The 26,258-nt window shown below is 39.5% G+C and overlaps 2 protein-coding genes across 6 annotated transcripts; one reads left to right on the top strand and one right to left on the bottom strand.

The window, feature by feature from the left end:
• The first annotated feature begins 751 nt into the window (after nucleotides 1-751).
• Nucleotides 752-24,222, top strand: tpm4a (tropomyosin 4a). 5 transcript variants are annotated; one of them, XM_044200345.1, is made up of 10 exons: nucleotides 752-873; nucleotides 1,119-1,376; nucleotides 3,740-3,865; nucleotides 18,337-18,470; nucleotides 18,693-18,810; nucleotides 18,990-19,060; nucleotides 19,160-19,235; nucleotides 20,474-20,536; nucleotides 21,149-21,218; nucleotides 22,839-24,222. In XM_044200345.1, exons 2-10 carry the CDS (start codon nucleotides 1,263-1,265, stop codon nucleotides 22,919-22,921), a joined length of 855 nt encoding a protein of 284 aa, XP_044056280.1. In that variant the 5' UTR covers nucleotides 752-873; nucleotides 1,119-1,262; the 3' UTR covers nucleotides 22,922-24,222. The 5 variants fall into 5 exon arrangements, with proteins under 5 accessions (XP_044056280.1, XP_044056282.1, XP_044056281.1 ...); XM_044200347.1 differs by lacking the exon at nucleotides 752-873 and having other exon boundaries at nucleotides 980-1,376; XM_044200346.1 differs by lacking the exons at nucleotides 752-873; nucleotides 22,839-24,222 and adding an exon at nucleotides 21,964-22,187 and having other exon boundaries at nucleotides 1,002-1,376.
• A 382-nt stretch (nucleotides 24,223-24,604) lies between these two features.
• LOC122878038 (40S ribosomal protein S27-like) lies at nucleotides 24,605-25,823 on the bottom strand. Its single transcript, XM_044200354.1, has 4 exons — nucleotides 25,660-25,823; nucleotides 25,099-25,207; nucleotides 24,876-24,986; nucleotides 24,605-24,693 (listed from the first exon to the last, which is right to left on the bottom strand). The coding sequence occupies exons 1-4, from the start codon at nucleotides 25,663-25,665 to the stop codon at nucleotides 24,665-24,667; spliced, it is 255 nt and encodes an 84-aa protein (XP_044056289.1). The 5' UTR covers nucleotides 25,666-25,823; the 3' UTR covers nucleotides 24,605-24,664.
• Nucleotides 25,824-26,258: the final 435 nt, after the last annotated feature.

Below are 26,258 nucleotides of genomic sequence, written 5' to 3'. Positions count from 1 at the left end.
AAGTCTGATTCTCAGTCTGGTTTCATCCCTCACTCACCAAACTGAAATATCAGGTGCACAGAACTCAGAGCTAAAATTTCAGAACGTGTTTCATAACTTCTAAAACATTTTTTTCCTGCTGGCCCTGATAATGACATTTGAAATAACCAATACAGGAGCTGTCTGAATTGCATCACATAGTCATAAAACCAAAACAGCACAGTGATGCCACGATAGACGCACAAATTTGCAGAAGGCGAAAGCATGTACCATCACACTACCTCACAGAGTATCACAACTGAGTGACACAAACTAATCCCTGAAAAATATTACTCAGTTCATTTAATCCCTGATTATCTATGTTTGCATCTGTTGTCCATATCAGCTAGTTTTGTTTTTCTTTCAGACCACATCATGTCCTCTGTTTAGCTAGTTTAAGTCTTCTTGACATAACAGTGGACTTAAACAGGGCAACACCTTCAGCTTTAATGCCCAAATATTATGACAGTGTGATTACAGCATGGGGACTCTTTCTCTCTCTTTCTTAATCTCTCAAACTCTCCCTCCCTCTACTTTGCATTTTACTCTCATCCTCTAATATACACACTCTTAAAGGCCCCAAGTGTGAGATGCTGTGTGCCAGCGGGACTCTTTATCCATTGACAGGAGGTTAAATGTGGAAACAGGACCTGCACTTCTCTCTCTCCTGTCTGATCTCTGGCCCTCTCTGAAAACACAACAACCCAAATAAGGAGATCAGCCACGTTTGAAGAGTGAGTGAAGTGGAGAAGCCAGACCATTCCTTAGAAAGACCTTGGATGGGCGGTTTGATGGGGGGAGTACGTGTCTGAGAGAGTGATAGTCAGGGAGTCAGGATGAAGTGGACGTAGAGTGGTGAGTGAAGGAGCAAGGGATGGAGAGGGAGAGGATGGAGAGAAAGGATGAAAAGAGGGAGGGAGGGGTGAGAACTTGGGAGGAAAAGGAGGGGGTGATCAGAGACTGGAGGCAGGTTCTGTTGCAGTTTAAATAACTACCCATATAGGGCTCAACTCTCCATCTCTGTTCACCGCTCTTTCTATCTCCTTCCTACTTTCTCTCCCTTTCTGTCTCTGTCTCTCTCTTTCTCTATTTCTCTGCAGCTTTGTTGGACTCCAACTCTGTCCAGTACTGTACAGTACGTAACACCGAATCTCCTACATCTCAACACAACGGGAGACACAAACGTGTGCTTTTGAAGCAGCATTTTCTCATCTCAGAGAGGGAAATCCAACCAAGCAGCCACCATGGAGGCCATCAAGAAGAAGATGCAGATGCTGAAACTGGACAAGGAGAACGCCATCGACCGGGCAGAGCAGGCAGAGACGGACAAGAAGGCAGCAGAGGACAAATGCAAGCAGGTGGGAATGAAAGAGGAGAATAGAAAGACATGGATGTGTCACTGGACATGAATGTGTCATGGATGTGTCAGTAGTGATGACAAAGAGTATGTCCAAAATCAGAAAGAATTCAGAGAAGCTGTTTTTGATCAGTTATGAAATAACTGGCAAACTAACAAGATAAAAACAGCAAAAGAACTTACTGGAGGAAGTGTTTATTATTTGGTTGCAATTGGAGGACAAAACCTATTTGTAAAAAAAAAAAGAAAAAAAAAAGAAAATTGTTCTGTAGAAAGAAATCCAGACCCAGCATAAGAGATACTGAAGGTTTTCCTTTAAGGCTTTTCTCTTTATCCAGCTCTTAAACTAATCACAACATTGATACATACCAGGCATACCTTTAAGGAAACAGTCTGCAAACACTTGTCACATTTATGTATACTAAATCCCTCTCAGATAATTTACTGTTTTACTTTGCTGTATCATGTCTAGGAAATATTTGAATTATTATTATTTTTTTTACCATCGCTCAGAGACTGGATGGTAAATTCAACAACTTTGTGTTTGTGACAGTAAGTGAAGCAAAAAACACCCACTGCTCCTTAAAAGGCAGGGCAACACTCTGGATACAAAACTATATAGTTTCCATTTTGTGTTAAATAATCATGTAATTACTTCAATTCCAGCTAGTAGGAAGAACAAATCCAGGCATCCCAAAATGTAAACACCAACTTGTGATCACCACAGTTGATGCTATACGGGAAAAAAACATCTGACACCACCTGAGTCACCACACCACCTAAACACAATAAACAAATACTGAAAGAAACCAGTAGTAGCTGAATGTAGTAACACTAGGTCAGTATTAATGCTCTTTACAGTGAGGCTCAAAGAAAGCTCCAAGAGAAATCATCAAATCCCCTCATGGTCATTTTGAGCACTTCTGTTGATGAGACCACCCAGGATCAGGATTTGGTCTTTAGTCTCTTCAAACTCAGTTTGAGGTAATGGAGCATCTGTCTGTCATGAAGCCTATATGACAGTTGTATCCAACACAGGAGACAACACACACACATAATAAGCATGCAAATGAATACATGTGTATTAAACACACACACACACACACTAGGCCCATGGTCCCAGGCGCCTGTGTGTTCTCACTGATAACAGCTGTATTTTTAGACACCAGGAGAGAATGACAGTGTGGAATTCAGTAGGATTATCAGAAGCACTACATGGGCTCAGAGGGGAACACTGATTAGGGGGAACACTTAACCCTGTGTGTGTGTGTGTACATGTGTCTGTGTGTGTGTGTGAGAGAGATAGAGAGAGAGAGAGAGAGAGAGAGAGAGAGAGAGAGAGAGAGAGAGAGAAGGAAAGAGGACCACACTCTGCATACCAGGGTTCATGTCATGAGAGACTGATAGTAAACCATTACCATTTAAACGTTCCCAAACATCATAAACATAATTAGACTCCCAAATCAGCCAATGCTGATTTGGGAGTCTAATTATGTTAATCAGCCAATCTAATTAATCAGCCAATGCTGCTTTATCACTAGTCTGAATAGTAAAACACCTTGGCTTTCACAACGTCCTTTCAGACTGAATCATTAAAGTCATCAAGTGCAATACAAACACACTAAAAATAATGGATTTGATCTATCATTTTGTTCATATCAACAGGATTATTTTTAAGTTGCTGAAAGTTTTGAGGTAAAACTCCGGTGTTCAGTGCATTCATTTAACCTTTGTTAGAGTGAGATTTGTTTATTTGTTTAAGAGGGATTTTCAACAAACAGGATTGTCTCAGGATGTTAACAAATGCCAAAAAAATGTAACTTAAATAGAATAGAATAGAATGCAACAGAACAGAATTTAATTGAGTAATATAGAGTGGAATAAAATAGAATAGCATAGAATGGAACAGACAGAATCAAATTGAATAACATAGAGTGCATAAATAAATAGATAAAAATGTTGCAGTGTTTATGTAGTTCTCACTTTGTATATTTTTAACTGCAAGTCCACATTTGTTATTATTATAATTTTCTTATTTTATTTTTATCATATCTGTATATATTTTTAATAGCACAATTTTTCTGTTTATGTACATGTTTTTATTTCATACATGCTTTGGCAATGTTAACATCTGTTGCAGCATAAAACTGAACAGAATAGAATGGAACAGAACAGAACAGAATAGAATAGAATACATTTCTACTCCCTGTGGAGCAGCAGTGCACAGGCAATTTTCAGGCCAAACTGGTGGAAAAAGTGGGGAAAAGGGTTGGGTAAAATCAGAAGAACCTAATAGAATTTGGATGAAAAGATACTGAGCAGAAACAGTGTAAGGAACTGGACTAACAGTCTCTCCTGTTGTAGCTGGAGGAGGAGCTGGTGGACCTCCAGAAGAAGATGAAGCAGACGGAGGACGAACTGGACAAATTCTCTGAGGGCCTGAAAGATGCTCAGGAGAAACTGGAACTGTCTGAGAAGAAAGCTGCCGACGTGAGTGAAGAGTCACACACTCATACTGTACATACGCACACACAGGGGGGTTTGGGTCATCTGAGTTTCACTCGTCTGAAAATGTGAAATTAAACTGCCATTTCTACACAGTAATAATGATTCAGCACTGTTTCCTATTGAATCCTTAGCAGGAGTTTGAATATTGACAAGAGGCTTCTGCTCTTGTCGTTAATTACTTACTTTTTCCGACTTTGACACACACTCACGTTACCATGGCACTAATGAAAACTAGAGCCCATTATTCCACAGCTGGACTGCTTCTAAGCAAGCACCAGCTGTGGGTTTACTTTGATCCACAGTGAATGGTTTGGAGCACTTCAGAGACTGTTACATTCCTGGGCAGCCACTCCTGAAAGATGAACACATGGATAAACTGTAACCCCCCCCCCTCTCACACACACACACACACACTCAGGTCCTCTAAACCAGCAAACAGAGCAGCAAAGGTTAACAGACAAACTGCACTGTTGTTCATCATCATCCCTGTCAACTACACTGATAATTCAATGACAAATAATAACAACAACATATGACAGCATGACAAAATTATAGAAGTATTGTTTTGATTTTCACTGTTATATGTTATGTGATTATCATGGACACATTTTCTATCTCATATAGATGTTGGTGTCTAGTGTTGGTTGAAATATAAGTACATTTACTCAAATATTGTACTTTATTAGCACAATTTTGAGATACTTGTACTTTACTTAAGTTTTTCCATTTTATGCTACTTCATACTTGTACTCCAGTACATTACAGAAGGAAATATTGTACTTTTTACTACACTACATTTTTTGTGTCTTTTCATCTTTACAGTAACTTAAAAGAGTTAGGAATCCTATATGAATCTTATATACAATCGTCCTATAATGGGATGACTGTGTCCTCTGCATCAGACCCAAACTATCTCTCAAGTCTGTGAGAATATTTTTGTATACACAAATACTTAATTTCAGTGAATGCAGCAGAACATTACAAAAGTCGGTTGTCCTATGGTGAATCAGCTGCAATCTGAGAAAAAAGATCATATTTTAGATTGTTGGCAACAGCACAAACCACAGCGTTGTATATCTGTCAGTGGTGATTCCTCCAGCATTTCCGTGCATGGCGTGTGTGATTACTCGTGTGTGTGTGTGTGTGTGTGTGTGTGTGTGTGTGTGTGTGTGTGTGAGAGAGAGAGAGAGAGAGAGAGAGAGAGAGAGAGAGAGAGAGAGAGAGAGAGAGCGGGAAAGAGAGAAAGAAAGCGGAACTTAAATCTAAACAAAATCCTTATTAGGGAGTCAATTATGTCCAAGATAAAAAACTGATAATACCATCTTAGCATTGAAATGCCACTTTAATAACAGCTAAGACTCCAGTAAGTCATTCCAATAAAATTACTGAGCAAACCGTGCACGCAGAAGCATCATGACAACAAAAACTCTCCCAGCTTCCACCAAGATGTGGTATTGTTTGAGCCTTGTGGAGGATATCCCAGGGAAATGCAGTGTTGTACTACACACAAAGAGAAGGGAAGTGTCTGAGGCTGAGACACGCTGGATTATCCTCACGCAGTGATTAAATAAACTCGGAGGAGAGTTCTGAGAAGCCTCACATGTAAAGTGGGTCAAGTGGGCCCCTGGAAAAAAGTAGTAGTTGAAGTTGTGGTTTGAACTTGACTAAGTGTAGCTTCCACACAAAAATAGATGTTTACTGTAACATATTTACAGTTTAGTCCTACACAATGACACCAATGTTTCCAGCTAGTAAAGCTGCTCTTCTCTACTTCAATGAATTCCCCTCCACATTATTACTCTCTATTACACTTATTAGAGGCAGCACTCAAGTCATTACACATCTGAATTCACACAGAGAGCACGGCCAGATTAGAAACCTGGAGGGGGCTGGGAAAGCAGAACAGTGAGCCAAAGACCCCAACAGGCAAGCCGTTGTGATTCATAAAAAATAGTCTGCACCAGCAACTGGTAGTGCTGATATTTAGGTCATCACAGCTCACTGTCAGCTAAAGGAACCAGACAGAGATTCTGTCTTTAGGAGTCTTCCCAATGTTAGCATAAAGGATGCTGCAAGCTAAAGGCGGTGAAATTTAAAGAGGGTGGCACCATGTAGTCTTAATGCAGGTATTGATAACACCATTCACAGCAGCAACGGTTACTTTTTTAGGGGAAAGCTGGACTGTGGGGGCGGCCGGGCAGAGAAAGCAGAGAGCAGGCAGGGGGGGTATCTGGTATGTCAGGAATGCAGCTAAGGCAAACAGAAAGCCCCACACTCCTGTGCCTAATGAAATCAATGCGTCCAGCTTTTGCAAGGGACAAATCAGACAGAGGGGCATCAATCAACAGATGAGACTGATTGAGAGATTTTCAGATGAGAGATTTTCTTCTTCGCGGTGAACAGCAGGACTGAATTGGAGCCGAGCTGAGATCTGCTGGTCTACTTGCTCGTCCACCCAACGTGTTTGCTCACAGGCCGATCATGTGAATAGGAAAATGAGAGGGTAAACACAGGCAGGGCTGGGAGAGAAACATGAAAGATGCACCATGAATCTGATTCACACCCACACAATGAACATCATCTGTGAGCAGAGGCAGGTGGTGATGTTTGTTTGCTTTCTCTTGTCCTCAAGACAAACGCCCACACAGTTCCCCCAAAATAGAAAAATGCATGATGCATATTTGATGCTCTTGTTAAAAGTTCACTAAACAGATTTCCCGAGAGGTAAGATGTCCATAAATAGCAGGATAACAAAACAATGTAAATTGTGAAGATCAGGATCAATACTACATTCCCTAGAAGTAACACCATCTTCTGAGGATGACTTTGTCATATATGAATGTATATATAGCCCATGTGGTTAGTTTGCTGTATGTTGTATCTAATGTTCCATTAATTCACTTATCAAATGTTTTAAACTCTGGTTTACTGAAAAATAAATCACCAGAAATGCCACTGACATAACACCACTCAACACAAGGACCTAAAATACAGGTACCACTAAAATGTGCATGCTTACATCTCTTGAAATACCAATAACAGCAAAATTAAACTGATCATGAAAATTTAACAGAATGTTTCTTCTGCTCGTTTGGAGATAAAATTCAGACAACATTTTGATCAGTGTAATAATATTTTAACTGTTTGCGCAGCTGGCAACCTCTTCAGCCCTCTCTTCCTTATAAAAGCATGCTGCAGAGACAAACATTATGTGTTGTCCGAAAACACAGAACGTTATTCCCAACAATACCTAATACTATATAATATAATATAATATATACATACAGTATATATGTACTGTGAACTGTAAAGTGATGCACAAGACATCTAGAATAATGTAATGGTGCAGCCATTAACTTTGGTTTTAATATTTTGCTGAATGTAAGAATCATATGACATTATGACACATCATAATATCAAATTATATTATAGCCTGACTGATTTTCACTTGAAAAATAAACACAAACTATATGAGACGCTGTCTCTAAATAACCTCAATCATATCGTTGGCATTTCTATACTGCAATTACTCGCTACTTATCGACTGACATGTACGCCGATACTGATAAATCTGTTATAAGCTAATATCTTCATATATCAACATATCAGTCTTGCTCTACACAATATATCATATTACCTTCTCACTGATTCTCTGATTAGCTTGTGACCCTTTATGGCCAAAATGATGCTAAATAGCGACCCCTTTTCACAGGTCGAGTATATCTGTGAGTTTTGAGCAGTTTAACCAGGAAGTGATGTTCCCTTCTGTGACTGCTTTATCTGAATGGCTTTTTGAGCCTGTGATGTCCACTATTTCCCAAAGAAAAAGCAAAGATTTGAAAACGTGTGTAGCAGCATATTGCGACAACTTTTTCTTTCCCGATACCGATTCTGATACCATAATTCAGGGTATTTTTATGTAAAGTCAGCCGTCCACCATGACTGAATGAATGTACCTGTTAGAGGAAACACTCAATTTTATAATGACATTGTCCACGAAACTGTATTTATTGTGGATTGGTCATGTCATGGGTGATATATCCGCTTCATAAGCTCAGTATCGGGGCCAATACCGACCAGGTGTAATGGGGCCACTGATATAGCTTTAATGAAATGCTGGAAGTTGTTTCAACATTCACATACACAGTATATATCATGTCATGCAGAATGGAAACTTCAGACTTTAAACTTAAGTCTGAAAAGGGAAATTTCACAGTCAAATCAGGTTTGAAGTTGAAGTTTGTGTGTGACATCTAAACTATGGGCGCTGCGCCTTTACAATAACTGAAAGTAATTCATCCTGGCTTTCCTTTTTCCTCTGAAAGTCTCACATAGCAGTGATCACATCAGTCACAGGGATCAGCTTTTACACACACACACACTCACACAAACACACAGAGACACACCATCTACACACACGCCCCGCCCTCTCTGACCTCATCGTCCCAATCATCTCTCTCCTCCTCCGGCACAGTCTGGCGCTCACCGCTCTCCTCACCGCGCAGCTTTTCTAATCCTCCTTCTCAAACTCAGTGTCCGGACCAAAACTGCTACATTCCTGAGGACAATTTCTATAACGTTACTGCTCGTGAACTTATCATTCTTACAGACCAGAAGAAACATTTGGAGAACACCTGGACTCTGTTACTTCCTGTTTATATAACTTTTGTTGCACTTGAACGACTCCTTTACATTCCAAAGACTTTTGCCCCGGACCTACATCGATTTTTTTGTCTTTTTGAAGCAACGATCAGAGTAATTTTTCTTATTATCATATTATACTGAATAGACCAAACAAGCAGGAGGCAGTAGCCTACTTTTTGTTTGCACAACCCAGAAATAGTCTTAACTGTGGTTTTTGTTCTACGTGTAGTCTTAAATTAATTAACAAACGTCAACAATGGCAAGTTTAAACTCTCTGGATGCTGTGAAGAGGAAGATTCAGTGTTTGCAGCAGCAGGCCGATGACGCAGAGGACCGGGCTCAGGTCCTACAGAGAGAGCTGGACAGTGAACGGGAGCTCCGAGAGAAAGTGAGACAATCAAATCCTCTCTCTTTTTTTTTTTTTTTACGTCTTTTCTCTCTCGTATAACCCCCCTGTTTTACCGCCCCGCTCTGCTATCATCTGTCAGACCGATTAAATAATGTTAACGTCTTCATGTTCACCTCTCAGGCACTAAAAAGTCGAATTAGTTAATGTCATTGATTCATTCTCGGGCGTGATGGTGCCACAATGCACAAGGCGTTGGTCCTCAATGAAAAAAGTTTGGATTCCTGCAGGTCTGTGCGCATGCTCAGTGTTGTCTGATTTACAGGCCGCTGTGAAACTACTATGAATAATGTAGACCACGTAGACAGCATTGAACCTATTGTGCAAAATTGAATTTATTCATTTAGACTGACCAGATTACTTCTTATTAATACAAATCAGGTTAATACTTAATTAAGTATATTAAAATTGTAACTACTTATTAATTTGGTGTTTTTAGAGCTGCCAACTTTTAGATTAAGGGGACGATGTTGTGACTGGGAAATTCACTTTTCTCACTCTCATTCCTCAGTGACACTTCAGCAGGGTGGATATGTGCCAACAGCAGCTGTCTGGCTGAATGCCTTACCACCATACCACCCTGACTCCACTGGTGACAAGAAAATAAAGGACTTAAATGTATGCCTACTCTGTTATTAGGGATTCAAGAGATTAGTCTGAAAAATGTGCCTTTTTCAACTAGAGCTGGAGCTATTACTCGCTTAATCGATTAGTTGATCAACAGAACAACAATTTTGATCATTAGTTATTCTTTAAGAATTTTTCTTTAAGCCAAAATAGCAAAAACTCACTGGTTCCAGCTTCCCAAATGTGAATATGTTCTGCTTTTCCTAGTCTTCCATGATAATAAACTGAATATCTTTGGGTTTTGGACTGTTGGTCTGACAAAACAAGACATTTGAAGATGTCACTTTGGGCTCAGGGAACTTGCTATAGGCATTTGTTGCTATTTGCTGATATTCTATAGCCCAAACTGTTAATCTGTAGATTAATCAATAATATAAATAATCATTAGTTGCAGCCCTGTTTTTAACACTTTCACATGTTTACATTTCAACGTACAGTATCATCAGCAGTTTCACAACCTATGCTGTAATAAGCATAAGTCATTGTTGAAGTTTCTCAATCTAGATGCATGGATGTGTTGAAAGTGACTCATCTGTTTTAGTCGCCCAGCTCTGTCACCTGCATGTGTCTTGACTCTGCCCACATCCGAGTTTTGTAGCTTCACTCAGAAAAGGTAGAGATTGGAGGAAAAAAAATGCTTTGCAGCACAGTTAGGTAACAGTCTTGACTTGTTTTACGTGCTGCTTTATGGCATACGGTGCCATATCCTTTGCATAGGAGCTGGTTAATGACAGGACAAGTAGAAATATTCAAGGAGAGTGGGAGGGTAAGGTGTGGCTGTAAAGATATGGGAGCTGAGATGATGAAAGGAGCTGGCCTGCTGTCAGACTTACCCCTTTGTTACAGACTGCTGATTAAGTAACAGGGCACCTTTTTAATTAGACAATTGGGTGTTTGCTCAGCTTGTGGGTAATTGTTCTGATATGAATGAGTATACTGACATCAGTGACGTTAGTAATCATTATTTTAAAAGAATTACAGTCTATAAGTTTGAGGTCAGTTGTCTGGTTGTCACTACATGACTGGGACATATGAAGTACCTTGATTTCAACATTAAGTATGTTTGCGATGTGATTGTTTTGTGTATGCCTTCTGTTCTTCTTCACTCATGTAATGGCCTATAAATGTTTGTTTTGTTCAGTGAAATCTTTATATCCATCCTGTAGGCTAAATCCAAAGCACTGAAGTGGGTATAGTAAATGGATGGATGAATTGTGTAAGATTTCTGGTAGTGCCTATTTATTTTTCATCTTTTGGAATAGTAAGACACACACCTCCTATTCATTTCTGATGTTAAATGACGCTGCTGTGTGTTTCCTGTCACATGTAAAGGGATGGGCATGAGTACAGTATCTGCTTAAGAGCCAAAAGTAATTTGTAGTCAAACATTAACTTTTTTAAGGATAATATGCACTTTCAGAACTTGGCTGACAATTGAAATTTGTATTTTATAAATATTGAATGGCAAACGGTAACACTTTAATCCCCCTTATTTATCATTTATTTGCATTATATAAACAAATAATAAATGTATATATCACATTATAATGTAGTTGTAATCAGATATAAGGACATTTTGAAGTTTTGCACAGTATTTTCAACAATAATTTCATTGCTAAATGCTAAATAGAGGGGTTGAAATTGTACTTTATCTTTGAGTAGACATGTTACATTTTTGAACAACTTCTTCCGTGTCATCCCTGTCAGCCTTAATGTGTAAAAGCAGTTTCAGCTGTCACACATCTCTCTCCATGTGCATTCAAATTCAAACAGAGCGGTGCATTTGTGTGGCAGGGTTGGTGTGGTCCCATATGTGAATAATTAGGGCAACCTGGAGTTATTCCTTGGCACAAAAACTCTTTCATCGGAGCACAGGGAGATCAAAACTGGAACCTTGCTGGGTTTGTTAGGGTAATGAATCATTGTTTGAAAATGTGGAGGCATCAGAAAAAACACTTGGCCACATCTCTCGCAAAAAATATAAAAGTAATTGCTTTGTGTTATTTCTAGTGCGGTTTTGATGCCTCTGGAGATGTTACTCAACCGCTCAATAAAGCTTTAAGGCTCTGTCAGATTACAGAGACGTGACATAGTCTTGAAACGCTTGTCTGACCTGCTTAGATGTGTTTTATGTACAGCCGTTATTCTCAATGAGCTGTTAATTTTTCATAGTGTTCACAGCAGTTATGCTTGTTTGCTTGTTGAAGGTTCAGAGTTGAGAGTCAGGCCAAATATGATCTTTTTTTATGACCCTGAGAAATGTGTGAGCAACCACAGATGAACCAGATTGGCTGCTTTTTTATAATATGGAAGCAAATTTGTGATAGTACTTTCCATTCTGTGATAGACATATTTCATTATTTTTGATATTTGTGAGACTAAATAATCACTTGATTAATTACAAAACAATCAAAAATGACAACAAAAGATGTGGAAAGCATAGACTTAAAAGCTTAATAGTATCTATTTCCTTTTTTGAAGTTGAAGTTAGCACAGTCATGTTGTCATGAGACAACATACAGTTGCCATGGTGATAATTGGTGTTTTACCACAAAGCGTGCAGAAATACAGTTTGTGGCATACTGATCCATTTCTAAAACCAGATAAAAAGGGAAGTGGGACTCAAATCTCCACTGAGGTATCAGTGTAGGGAAGCAGGTCCCCTACCCACCAACCCCCACTACCCCACCCCAGCTGCCCCTCCCAGGATGTCGTCTGCCGACTCTGGTCCAGCACTTCCTGTGCTTCTACTCCCAAGACTTCCTGTCCCTGAGCTCCAGCCCTGATCAACAGGAAGATTAGTGTGTGGACTGAGTTTCTACACCGTAAATGTAGTCAGTTGTGTACAACTTCGGTGAAAGTTTAATACATAAAAAGATCTTAAATGTCCACGTCAGTTCACTTGAAGTTAGTTTTCTTATGGCAATGGAGTCATCTATTGATTTCAAACTATCTGTCTCTCTATATCGAATTGTCTGTATCAACTGTACCTTAATGACATTTACATTGGATTTCGTAGACGCACTGAAGTTTTCTACATATGTGACAACTGTGCTCATTTTACACCACTTACATCTCATACTGAAAGCTAATTGCAGGAAATAATTTAGAAATAATGCTTATCTTAAGCACAATTTCCCTCAGCTCATCAGTTTGTCAAAATGAACCAGCAGTATCATCTGTTTTCTGCTTGGTGTGGTCAGTGGGTTTGACGATTTTCTGCCGGGCCTCTACCAGTCTCCAGCAGATTCTGTGGAAAGAATTGCTTCCTGGTTTCACTGTTTTCTTTGGACTTTCTCCCTGGGAATAGCTCAACTTTCCAAATATAACTGCCACATGTTGATACGTTTTGGCAGTGTTGGCATTCTGGGGAAAACTCCCATGTTAGTGGCTTGTGGCTTAGCTGATTATGAAGGCCAAGGTTGTGGGTTCTAGTCCAAGACAGAAGTAGAATATATTTGTACATTTGGTGCTAGCAAAGATACTTTTGCTGTAATGTCATAAAGTAGCATTTAGAGAGTGGAAATGATAGTTTTCATGTATTATTTCATATCCAACACATTGAGCTGTTTTTTTCATTTATGGGTGCCTGCAAGGCTCAGTGAAATACTTCTTTTGATGTTTTTGTCAAAGCAGGGTCCCTGCATCTATTAGCATGTCGGTGTTAGTACTGCAGAGTGGAAATGGTTTTCATTTAGCCTGAAAGAACCATATAAACAGTTTTATTGCTAGGGTGAACTGCTGCCAAGATTGTTACTAGTTAAATCACCTGCCCTCTATTTGTTCAGAGACCACACAGTTAAAGACCCATGCTGTTTTCCAAAAATGTCATTAAGATTTATGTAAATTCTAACAAAACCAAGAAGGACAACTGTCTGAATCCTGTAAAGTCCTACAAATGCTTTGCAATGACACTTTAGTATTATGCGGCAAAGCCTGAATGAAAGACTCAAACCAGCTCAAGATCTGTGTGAAAGTCTGAATACATACTTACTGTAGAAAAATAGCAACAAATTACATTTTGCACAGACAGAGCTCATTGTGATGCTTGTCTGGAAGTTTAATTACCTTCTTTTACATATCATACCTCATGACATTCTGGCTTATACTGTATGCAGCTGTCTTTGCATGCCAGATCTTTATGGGAAAAGATTACACACTCACAGACACACATTCACATTGAGAGTAGCGTGCAGCAGTGTCAGGAATAATTTCCCTGAAACCCAACAGCATTGTGCAGCTCATTAGCCCACTGCCCTGGAATCAGCCAATAATTAGATCCCTCTTTCCCTTGTCCTTGATCCTGTCTCTAAAACATGTAATACACTCAGGTATTTCTTAAGTCACTCCCAGTAGAGCTGTGCTGTATCTTCAAGTCGGGCTGTAGACTATTTACTAAGTAGAGGCCAATGGATAATATACAGTCAACCAGTGACAGAGAGGTGTCATTAGAGTCCTGTATTCCTACATATTGTAATTTGTGTCACTTATTGATGCTGCTGAGACATTTTGGGAAATACGCTTACTGCTTTCTTGCTGAACGTTAGAAGAAGTATCAGAAGATTGATACTGTGTCTGTACACTAAATATGAGGCTACAGTTAGCTGGGTAGCTGGTTAGCTTAGCATAAAGACTGGAAGCAGCTGGCCTGGCTCTGTCCAAAAGTAACAAAATCTACCTACCTGCATCTCTAAAGCTCACTAATTAACATGTTATATCTTGTTTGTTTAATCTATATAAAAACAATACAATATGGTTTAACAGAGTCTTGTCATCACTGTGCAGTTGCCAGGTAACATAACCCCCTTTAAAACCACAAAGTGTCGTTTTTACAGTTCAGTTTTTGTATGGATTAAACAAAGAAGCTATAATGTGTTAATAAGTGAGCTTTATAGGTGCTTGCAAGTTTATTTTGTTACCTTTTAGACAGAGCTAGGCTAGCTGTTACCCCCTGTTTCCAGTCTTTGTGCTAAGCTAAGCTAACCGGTTGCTGGCTGTAGCTTCATATGTACCCTACAGATACAAGCTTTCTCATTTAACTCTCTGCAAACTATTCCTTTAAGAATCTTTTACGGCCACTATGGCTGAATGTCCTTTAGCAAGGCACTAACTGTTAAGTAGCTAACAGTTACTGGAATACCACTGACCTCTTAGAAAGCACTGGTGTTACATACTAAGATAGTTTGATAACAGAGCAGTTACTTGTCGTACAGTAGCTTTTACATATACAATATATGTGTGTGTGTCTGTGCACATGTGTGCTTGCTGCCACAATCTTGCTGATACTCAACCACAAACATTCTCCATAGTTTGTTTTACCATATAAGGCGGTGTGCTTCCCTGGCAGCCAAAGAATGCAAAGTGGGTACTAAAGGAAGGGGCATGGCCAGAGTCAGAGAGAATACCAGCTCCAAAAGAAAGAACAATCAAAGGGAGGAAATGAAAGGATGTTGGGCAGTTTGCTTCCTGACGCTTTTTTCAAGATCCTCATTTGTAAAATGACGTAGCTCATCTTATAGTAAAGGTTTGTTGTTCTACTTAGTAGTTCTCCATTCTTGTGACCTTTAGCTTAACATTTCAGTCATATTTGTTATTTTTGTGCAAAAGCTCTGAATACTTTTCAAAGAGCTTGTGTTGCTGTCCTTTAAGCATTGATTAAATGATTTTCTAAAGCTGCAGAAGGGAAAGTATTTTGTATTATATATTTCAACAGTGCCTTCAGGATTTACAGGAAAAACTTGTCTCTTCTCTGGTCATTGCTGAGTGAATTAGAGGTATGAGAGTATGTGCTGTACGCATATACGCTTTTTGACTGACTTGACACAAGGCTGTCTCTGTCTATAAGGGGATTCCCCTCCTTGTGAATGTGAAAATCTGATAAAACATAAGACATCAGGTTGCACACATTCAAATGCGAGCGCAGATATACTACCACCATAGTGGTAATAGCTACGACTTTGGTTTGTGTGTTGCTTGACAATAAATCTTTTACTGGGCAGACTACTAGCCTGTTGCTAGCTGGTAATTATGATTGTTTGAGAGAGGCAGAGATTGACAGAATGAGAGTGACTGCATGTTTGCAGAGTGTGTGTGTGTGTGTGTGTGTGTGTGTGTGTGTGTGTGTGTGTGTGTGTGTGTGTGTCTGTCTGGAAGTGCATTACAGCGTCTGACCTAAAGCTCATGAATAGCATGTTTGTGTGTGTGTAGACGGTATTCTTCACAGCCCATTGCTTTAACAATATCTGTTATTTCAGACTCCAGTTTAATTCTTTTCAACGTTTCTCACCAGCCAGATGTAGTGTCGATAGACCTGTGTAAAGGACATTGCTGATGGGATTTCAAGATGTTCGACCGATTTATGACTTTTCATTCATTCCGCGTTGGATTAGGTTTTCCTCTATCAAGTGCGGGTTTAAGACATGTCAACGCTAGTTCGGCAGACATTTCCTGTCTCATATCAGCGTTCTCCCCTGGCAGCTCTGGGTACAGTAGGGCAGGACCTGGGAGAGGACAAAAAAGAACCAAGGAAGGGGGAGAGAGAGAGAGAGAAAGAGAGGTGGAAAGACTGACTGGCTAGTCAGCAGTCTAAGATGACATGTAGACAAGAGGGAGAAAATCTTAAAAAATTAGAAAGAGGCCTGTGTCAGCTGCCAGCAAGCAGGAAACCATGCTTTCATTTCCTGAAATATTGAGTCTATGACCAAATGGAAGAACAGACTGGATGGCAGTCTATTTATTCTCAACACAAACAGACTTAAAAACTCTTTTCCATTGAGCTTTCTGAGCTCGCTCTTCTTCTCTCTGCAGTGTTACCTTTCCTCCTCATTGCTAGTCCTGTCTCTTTTGTCTCCCTTAGTGACTTTATCTCGCCAAATGCACAGCAGAATGACTCACCCACCTGTAAACTGATTTGCAGACACTTTGACTGTTGATCTGACTGGCAAAGAGACTTCTGGACTGAATGACTAGCTAATGAGTCACTGACCCACTAACTGCTGCCTTGCAACTGAGCACAGAATAATGTCTGTTTGTCTAAGAAATCCCCGGTTGCTTCGTTTTAGGAACAGGGAGTAAACTTGTGTGAGTACTCTGGGTCTGAATGAATAGTTTAAGGTTGTAACAATTCAAAAGTGCAGTTATGTAGTGCTGTTTGAGCTGTCTGGTTGTAAACTTACATTTCAACAGTGGATATTGTCTTTGTTGTAACTTTAGTATGAAAACTGAGTTGGGCTGGTTTTCAGTTAGAAAGCCTAGGAGGTGGTGGTTAGATAAACTCCCTGGCCAACAGAGAGGAAATGCCTATATAGTTGTCTGTTTGCTTTCTTTTTCCTCTCTCAGCCTTTGTTTACCAAGGGCAGATGAGAATAAGCCCATTTGTCCTCTCTGCCTGGCCCAGTTCTGCATTCATAGTCACCGGAAATTGAGTTTTTGTAAACGTTTCATTCAAATCTGAAGTCCTGCGATCTTCAGATATTAAAAAGGATTACACTTTCCAGCCAGACTCAGCAGTTAGTAGTTTTGTTTCGTCAGAGACTATTTATTACAGGTAGGCCCTGATCCTATACAAGATCCTCCAAGGACCCCCTGCTGTCTTCATTTCCCTTATTATTCATCAGCAAGACTCAGCTATTGATTTGTGAAACATGAGAAGCCCCAGAGAGCGTGAAGAATAGATTACAGTATCTCACATAGTAAAGATGGAACTGAAAATATTTTAGTTCACTTGCAGTCAGACTTTCTTTATTTTCAGTCTTAGTGTCTTAGTGTGAGCGTATAGAACACAAACAGTACTGAGTCATAAGGCTAAAAACCTCCCTATAGTCGTGGCAAGATGGTTATATTCAGTTGATTGTGACCCAACATGGCTGCCTCGATCCACTGGTTAACAGCTTTCAAAAGAAGATGCACAGTTTCTTTGCAGAAAAACGGATGAAACAGTGGAAAACACCAAAGTTACTATTCTCCCCTAACTAGTTGGAAATATACAATAATAACACTTAAATATAGTTTTTGTATATTTCTTTTATATAAACACACAAACTGCTGCCCACTTACAGCATGAGTCATGAGCTTAAGTTATCATTCAGTATTTCTAAAATATATTATCACTTTACATACTGTTCATAAAATAGAGGTGGTTAGGTTTAAAAATGGCAGATACCTCGGTGTAGAAGAAAGTTACAAAATACCAAGAATAAGTGCTGAGATATTTTGTTCATGCCGTTTTGATGAAACGAGGAACTGGTCGTTGAGTATTGCTCTGCGTTCCTCCTATGAGAGGCTCATGAATAAAAGGCCAGTTTTTAAACCTCCACAAAGTGGCAGTGGTCAGGGAAAAATGGGAGACAGGACAGGGCAACACAACCTAGAAACCTAGAAATAAAACTTTGATCCCTGTCTTATTTTTCTCTTCTTCCTTTTTTCAGTGTGGGCTTACAAAGAGCTTTACAAGCCATAAAACAATAACAAATTAAATATGAAAAGCATGAAGTTAAATTATGTCACTCATCTCAACTATCTAATAGCATTAATTCACATTGTTTAGAGTAGACGTATCAGTGTTGATTTTCACACAGTCGATTTTGCAGACAATTAGAATGAAGCTACATGTTGCCGTCTATCATTTTTTCTCTCTCCCCACTGCCCTCTTTGTGCCTTTTCCTTCTCTTCCTGTTTTATGTTAGGGAAGAGGGGGGAGGGGTGGCCAGCATGGATGATTTAAAGTTGAATGAATGAATGACAAAATTTCTCTCTTCCCTGACTTTTTCCCTCTCAGGCGGAGGGTGATGTAGCAGGTCTGAACCGTAGGATCCAGCTGGTGGAGGAGGAGTTGGACCGAGCCCAGGAGAGGCTGACCACGGCACTGCAGAAACTGGAGGAGGCTGAGAAGGCCGCAGATGAGAGCGAGAGGTCAGTTTAAATCACATTACACAAGATTCAACCTTGATATTGTTTAGATCAGAATTTTGTTATTGTGCATTTATGCCTGCAATTGCCTGTGTGTGAGAACACGTGTTTCACCTATTTCATTACAACACCTGGCTTTCACAACATAATTTAAAGGCTTATTTGTATGTGTGTTTGGAATCATTGATCTCTGTCCTCCTCACACACTGTGTCCTGTCCAATCAGAGGGATGAAGGTGATCGAGAACCGAGCGATGAAGGACGAGGAGAAGATGGAGATTCAGGAGATGCAGCTGAAGGAGGCTAAACACATCGCAGAGGAGGCCGACCGTAAATACGAGGAGGTGAGACTTTGACAGCAGGAGCTGGTTTGGAGCAAGACCGACATCCTTAAATTGGGATGCACTCCACTGTTCAGGCATTTATAGTCTTTAATCTGACCCACTCTTGTCTTTCGGATTCTGCTGTACTTCAAGTTCAAACATTTTCCCCCCTAAAGTTGTGTTGATGTTTTTCGTCCCAGGTGGCCCGTAAGCTGGTGATCCTGGAGGGAGAGCTGGAGAGAGCTGAGGAGAGGGCCGAGCTCTCAGAATGGTAAAACCAGTGGACACATGAACACGAGCACAAAGACACACATGCCCCCACCCATTGCTCTTCCATTAAAACCTAGCATATGTCTGTCTCTCTCCACAGTAAAGCCAGTGACCTGGAGGAGGAGCTGAAAAATGTGACCAACAACCTGAAGTCCTTAGAAGCCCAGTCTGAGAAGGTGAGCATGTCAAGTTGCATGTGACTGGACCCTGATACAGAAATACATTTACACATTTATAGGTAATACTTCTTTTCTTTTTTTTTTTTGCCCTCCTGAGGTGCCAGATGAGTGGAGTTTTTCCACACAGGAAAAATGCAGCAGACTGTAGCAACCCTTCTTTTTTTATCCAGTAATGTTCAAGATAAGCATTATGTCAGGCCTATGTTTAAAGCTAGCCATAAACTGTGAATTAAATCCACTTGTTTACAACATTGGGATGCATTCACTGACTCTGACATTGTTTTGGCCTACCAAAGGTGAATGTATCTATTCAAAATGCATCAGTGGTTAAACATAATTTTCTAACCATATTGGCTAATATTATGACAAATCTGAGTGTTGGTTTATGAAGTTGCTTTCGTTCTCTTTCACAAATACACATCCTAAATATATACAACATAATGTACTAAGGACCAGGTCTGGCGCCCAGCACATACTCATCCCCACTTCCCTGTATCCTATCATTTGGGCTGTTGTCATGGCTCAGTGGACAGTAATTTGAGTGAGTAGGGAGAGATACCACATCACCAAAGTATTGTTTCATACTACCTCCATTATAATTGTGTATCATCAGGCCCTACTTACAACGCACGATTTATTTTCCCCTCAGGTTGTTTAGATGAAAACCTAAACTTATCAAGAGTGCAAGACCTGAACTCCTTTGATATGTAGTTGTTTATCCACCACATAACAAATTAGCCACTGGGGCTGTTTTTTTGGGGGGGGGGGTTAATGGCCGAATAAGTGTGTTTCAGTATACATGAACCAGCAGCCTGTAGAGACCTGCAGTACATTCTTCCAGTTTGCTACATTACATTCCTCCCCAGGCACAGACAGGCAGCATGACGGCATGCCAGGCTTACCACATGACTGCTCTCCTTTTGCAATGCATGCCGTTGCTTTGTTCAGTCAGGCCTGCCATGGTTGGCATCAGAGCACAACTTTTTTTCCCAGGCCAGGCCAACACCTCGCCTTTATCATGCCACTACCTCCCTCACTCCTCAGAGGGAGTGGTGCCATAGCTGTTGGAGCAATTATAATCCTTGAGTGATAAAGAGTGTGTGTGTGTGTGTGTGTGTGTGTGTGTGTGTGTGTTCACTTTGTGTGCGTTTGTAGGAGAATGCATGTGTGAGCATGTGTTTGTATTTCTGCCACAGATTAGGTCATGTTATTTGTCTCTATGTCTCTGTCAACAGTACTCAGAAAAAGAAGACAAGTACGAGGAGGAGATCAAAGTTCTGACTGACAAACTGAAGGAGGTGAGATCCTGATTCTAGTGATCCCACAGCAAAAGGGAAGAGTTCACCAAAACAAAGCTCCCTCTGATGAAATTAGTGTACACAATTTGAGCATATACTGTATGTTTTTAGACTGAAACATATCTGCAATGTCACTTTTGTGATACCCAGTAAAAAAAAACACTGGGACGGGCATCTCAATTTGGTAGTGGTCTACGACACATAAGAAGCAACCGCAGCATCTGTGGGTCGAATCCGGCCAGGGACCTTTGTTGCATGTCATCCCCCATACTCTCTCCCTACATTTTCTCTCTTCCTCTATTGTTTAAATCTTTTTAAAAAGTCTAAAGCCAAAAAAAGATTCGACTTCTGTCAAGCCAAGTTTACATCACACACTTTAGATTGGTTATTTTTGTTACTAAATTGATGATTTCAGCTGGTCATTATTCATTTTATCAGGTTAATATGTTCATGCATTGAAAACCTAAATGTAAAACATGTCATTTTTATGATTACTTTGGAAGGTACAGAAAGGCTCTTGAAAACCTATAGCATTCCAGTCTTGTATGTTGAATTCACTGCGCTATAGCTTGTTTCTTACCTTCTAACATACTGTGTCTGTGTTTCTGTCAGGCTGAAACCCGTGCAGAGTTTGCAGAGAGGACAGTGACCAAACTGGAAAAGTCCATTGATGACCTGGAAGGTATGAGATCAGTACCACTCATATGTCGTAATGTTGCAGATTTGCACCACCAAAATATACATTTGTTTGAACACAACATAAAGGCAATTCAATCAGTCAATAGCATGACAGGCTTTAAATGAACAACCAGTCATCTCGACCTAAGGATGCATTTAGTTTCAGTAAATTAGGAAAAATGTTGACGAACCGCGAGCAGATAGTTTAATGGAGTTTCTTGTAGGTCAGGGGCTAACTCAAATCCTAGTGCACACATGCGCAGTTACATTCAGTTTGACATAGTCCCCAGAACTGGAAATATTTTCTGTGGAAAAGAAATGCCAAATATATGGAAACTCCTTCACTAAGCTAATGAAAGACCCTTATTTATGAAGAACAACTACTCCATGTCAGCCACGCTGCAAAGAGGACAGAATGTGCTCAGATGTTTTTAGGTCAGCATTATTTAGTTGTTGAATCACAGGCAGCTGAGTTTATAGTTGTTGGTGCAGTTTTATGAGAGATTCAGAACAAGCTTAAATGCTCAAAGCTCACCCAGCTAAAATGTTGCAATCTTAATTAGATATGCATCATTCTTTCTTCCAAGCATTTCTGCATTTTTAAATGACCTATTTTTTTTTTTGTCTTCTTCTTCCTTCCTCTGCTCTTTGCCTCCATCTGTCTCTCATTCTTATCCTGCTTTTGGCTTGTTTGTGTCACTGCTGTCCTTGACACCTGCCTGCGCTTCCTGTCGACCTCTGACCTCCAGATGAATTGTATGCTCAGAAGCTGAAGTACAAGGCCATTAGTGAGGAGCTGGACCATGCCCTCAATGACATGACATCTCTGTAGAAGCTCTCTTTCTCTGCCTCTCACTTCCCATTTTCTGTCTTGTGTTTTGAATTCATCTTCTCTCTGGGGATCATATGTGCCTTCCACCTCTCTTACTATGCAGAAAATAATTAATTAAAAATCTTTTTCTTTCCTACTTCACAGCTTTTGCCTCTCTGTTGTTGATTATTCATACAAACTGTATAAATTAGTAAAACATTTGATGCATAACCTCAGCTACATAGTGTACATTGCCATGCACTCTTTATTTCTGTAATTAGGTAACCCAACAGTTTTCTCTTGTGAAATTGGTTGTTAATGTAACGTCTTAATCATCAGCAAGTTTATGTGAGACAAGGTGAGAGATTTACTCTGGTTTTGGTGTGAATTAATGAAATTTGCAATCCCCCTTTGACCCTTTAAAACATTTTTTGGTTGTAAATCTAACTATTTTGATGGTTTGTGATATTAGATATTCATGTGTGTCCATAAAGTATGTACAGATATGAACGCAATTTACACAAGGTAGCATCTACCATCAAGTCCTCTAAAAAGCCCATACTGTAGTCTACTAACAGTCTTCAGACAGTAACAGTCAGCAGTTTATGCATGAAAGGCACAGCAGTGTGGTTGAATTTTTTGCATGTGGCATAACTTACATGCAAAACATCTGTTCATAAAACAACGCTCTGTGCTGTTTTGCAAGGAATGCTGTTTGACAAACCTATAAAGGAGAATAAATTAGCATGACATGAGCAGTATTATTTTCTGATGGTTGAGGCTTCACCATGTCATTTTTCTTCTTGTCTCCAGAGAAATTATCACATGCCAAAGAGGAAAATCTGGGCATGCACAAAGTCCTGGACCAGACCCTGCAGGAACTGAACAGCTTATAAACATGGAGAGCTGGAGAGGACGAGATCGTCATGTAACATTCCTTCAATGTTCGACTCCATTCCACATTTCGAGCTGTTAAATCTTTATTCCCCATGTGAAGGGGGATTAACTTAATGCTTGTCCCTTGATGGTTTTTTTTTTCTAAGGCACAACTTTGTTTCTTTTTTAAGATGGGAAGTTATTTTGACCACATCGTTTCTTTTTTATCTCCAGCTGCAATTGCAGAAATTCTCCCCTGAAATGATTTTTGACCACTCATAGAAAGAACTGGCAATTAATACACCCAAAGAAACCTCAGATTTGGTCACTGGACCACTTAAACTGGCTCAATCTTACATTCTATGTGCACATACATTAAGCCTCTGTCTGATTATTTTAATACATATGCTACAGATGGTGCTGGGTTTCACTCAAAATACATTAGTGTGGCTCTGAAGTGCCACCCAGTGGTGATATGAAGTTAGTCAGCGGTTGTGTTTTTCTGATCATGCTGTACCACCTTAAGAGGCTACAAGACACAGACATTCAACTCAGTATGTGTGCCTGTCTTAGCGGTATCCTCCTAAATCTGTTTGTGTTTAAACAGCATGATGGTCAAATGGACAGGTGACCTTATGGAAAGGTTTCATTGATAAGCAAACAGGTCAAGGCAACATGTTGCTCAGTCACTCTAGGCTTCCTTACATTTAATAAAAAAGTAATGCCTTCTGCCAATCCCTGATCATCCTGAGGCCTACACGTTGAAGATGCACAGAATATTTATGTGCGAGTTTTTCTACTCTCCTTTTGGTGTGGGAATCTGTGCAGAACCTGAGAGCTGTGTATGTACAGTACCCAGCACTGACATGCATATCTAAGCAGTACTTCCTTTCCCTAAGCTTGACTTGACCATTGACACATTCTGCATCATTTCCAAAAATATGACATAATGTAGCCAATATTTACAATATATTGTATTGCATGAGCGAGCTAAACCCCAAACCACTGGAAGCTCAGTCAGTTTTTATCAACCATGGATACTTATTGTATATAGTAGAATAATGTTAGGTCTGTGAGAAATTGTATTGATTTTTTTGGTTTTGTTTCATTTACACCACTTCTTTTTGCCAGGGGAACTCTCAAGACCAAAGAACACACATAACGCAGACAATAAATTCTTTAAATGTTTTATTTTTGTTTGTGATGGTCATCGTGGTTTCATCTCATGCCATGAAAAGCGCCTCACACGTTATCGAGACCATTTTGAAATATTTCATTCACCACTCCCTTCTATGTCAACCTAATAAATGTTTTACAGAAATCATGACTCATTGGATTTTTTGATGATTACAAAACATGTTTTACTTAATCAATAGAAGTAGTCCAAACTACTCTATATTAAGTGCTTTATCATATCAGTCTGATATAAATACACTTCAATCTGAGCACATGGGAATGTCTGTATGTATGTGATTATATATATATATATATATATATATATATATATATATATATATATATATATATATATATATATATATATATATTATATGTTTATCTAGAGCTTGCATAGCTCCTCTCTTGCTCTGTCCTACGAAACCCCACAGGAGGAATGAAATTTCACTCCACATTATCAAGATACAGATGTAGATGATTTCTCGACAAAGGGTTTGCCACATTTAAAATCACGGAGTATGAGGCTCAGACTCATTTATCCATGGTCCATTCTGCTGCCTGTCATGGGTGTTTTTAAAGATTTCTGCTCAGGAATATTTTCTTCTGAAGGCACAGCCTAGATGGACAAAAATCAAACGTTTCAATAACACATATCATCACAGGCAAAACAGCTGAGAAGGATAGAATTGAAACCTTTCAACAAACTGTCATCTTTGATTATACCTCCACTCATTTTTACACCTGGGAGAAATAACAGAAGCCACTTTGAAAATACCAGTTTTGTGACATTTTTCTCACCTGGAGTTAGTCTGCATTTGCCCCCTCGTGGTTGGCAGAGGACTAAAGAGCAGCCTGCACAAGGTACCACTGTCTGGGCATGGCTGAAGATGGTGGTGATCCTGTAGCAGCCTGGGGGAGTATTTAAAGATAAATGACATTATACTTCTGTTAAGCACATCATTTATCTAAAAATACATTAGAACATCAGTGAGGAAAATGAGATGTGTGGTGAAGTTGTTACCTATGCATTTAACATCCATGAAGTAGGAGTTGGGACTCTGCACCAGCCTCTTCTTCTTGTGTCTGGTCCTCTCCTCTGCAAAACTGGGGTTCATCAGATCCTTAGCCAGCTGCAACCGAGATCAGAGCATGATTACAACATTTTAAAGAATTCAATTAACATTTTGTGTTTTTATTATTTTTTATTTCACGTTTTCATTTAGTGACGTGATGTTTTGGTTATACTCTAATGCCCCCTACAGTCTGATGAATGAATTGCTAAGTAGAGCAAGCAAATACACAGACATGTCCAGGCAAGCCTAGGCATCACTCCTGACAACTCCTGGATACTGAACACAGTTAATGATTTATTGACACATTTGGGCATATTCACGCCGAACACCCCATGTATTGGGGTTAAAAAAATCTTTCTCATTCTTCTCCTTATAATGTTGTGTTTATCAATTAATAACAAACTATTAGTATAATAGAGCAGCTCTCCGCCAATCAGAACTGTTTTACAAGTTCCAACGTTTCTAACCAGAAAAGATACATATATAGCAATAAAAAGATTATCACTTACAGGCATTTTTGCTCAAATCTCTCAGGTTTTTCGTCAAAAGCAAACACGAAGTAGAAAATGCGATGTTGACGTTCAAGTGCGCCTCTAAACAGAAACAACTGTAGTTTGTTGTTGATGTGATGAACATTTATAATTGAGTACCGGAAGATCCCGAGCAGGCAGGCGGGGTCTCTCTCTTAAGGGGAGGCGCAACCGATAACTGGTCCATGTTGACTACATAATAATGTTACTTTAATAATTACTTTCATTATTTTTATAAGCAAGAGTCAAGAATAACAATGAATAGATAACTGGTTAGCTATTTGTTCCGACCACTCTAATTACAGCAGTTTCACAAGCAGACTATGCGGTCTGGACAAAACTAAAAACTAAAAAACTTTTTCCTAAACCCACTTTTAAGCTGTCTTTAGGCTCCTATTATGGTATCAAATACCTGTCTGATATTTTTAGTGGTGCTATACCTTCAGTTCATATGTTCCCCCAAAATCACAAAAGTAAAACGAACTTCAGCCTGCTAATTGATGATATAAGCCACAAGTCACAGATATAAATCGCTGATATAAATATTTTGTCTCATTTCGGTAGACTACACAACACCA

The sequence above is a fragment of the Siniperca chuatsi genome, linkage group LG6 (assembly GCF_020085105.1).
Source record: "Siniperca chuatsi isolate FFG_IHB_CAS linkage group LG6, ASM2008510v1, whole genome shotgun sequence".
NCBI lineage: Eukaryota > Metazoa > Chordata > Actinopteri > Centrarchiformes > Sinipercidae > Siniperca > Siniperca chuatsi.
The sequence above is the reverse complement of the archived record's forward strand: the minus strand, read 5'-3'. Positions and strand labels throughout refer to the sequence as shown.

Coding starts and splice junctions, on each gene's coding strand:
- tpm4a (XM_044200345.1), top strand. CDS start 1,263: ATGGAGGCCATCAAGAAGAAGATGCAGATGCTGAAACTGGACAAGGAG. Junction 1,377..3,739: donor CAGAGGACAAATGCAAGCAG/GTGGGAATGAAA, acceptor CTCCTGTTGTAG/CTGGAGGAGGAGCTGGTGGA. Junction 19,236..20,473: donor TAGAAGCCCAGTCTGAGAAG/GTGAGCATGTCA, acceptor CTCTGTCAACAG/TACTCAGAAAAAGAAGACAA.
- LOC122878038 (XM_044200354.1), bottom strand. Junction 24,987..25,098: donor CATGGATGTTAAATGCATAG/GTAACAACTTCA, acceptor ATACTCCCCCAG/GCTGCTACAGGATCACCACC. Junction 24,694..24,875: donor CAAATGCAGACTAACTCCAG/GTGAGAAAAATG, acceptor TTGTCCATCTAG/GCTGTGCCTTCAGAAGAAAA.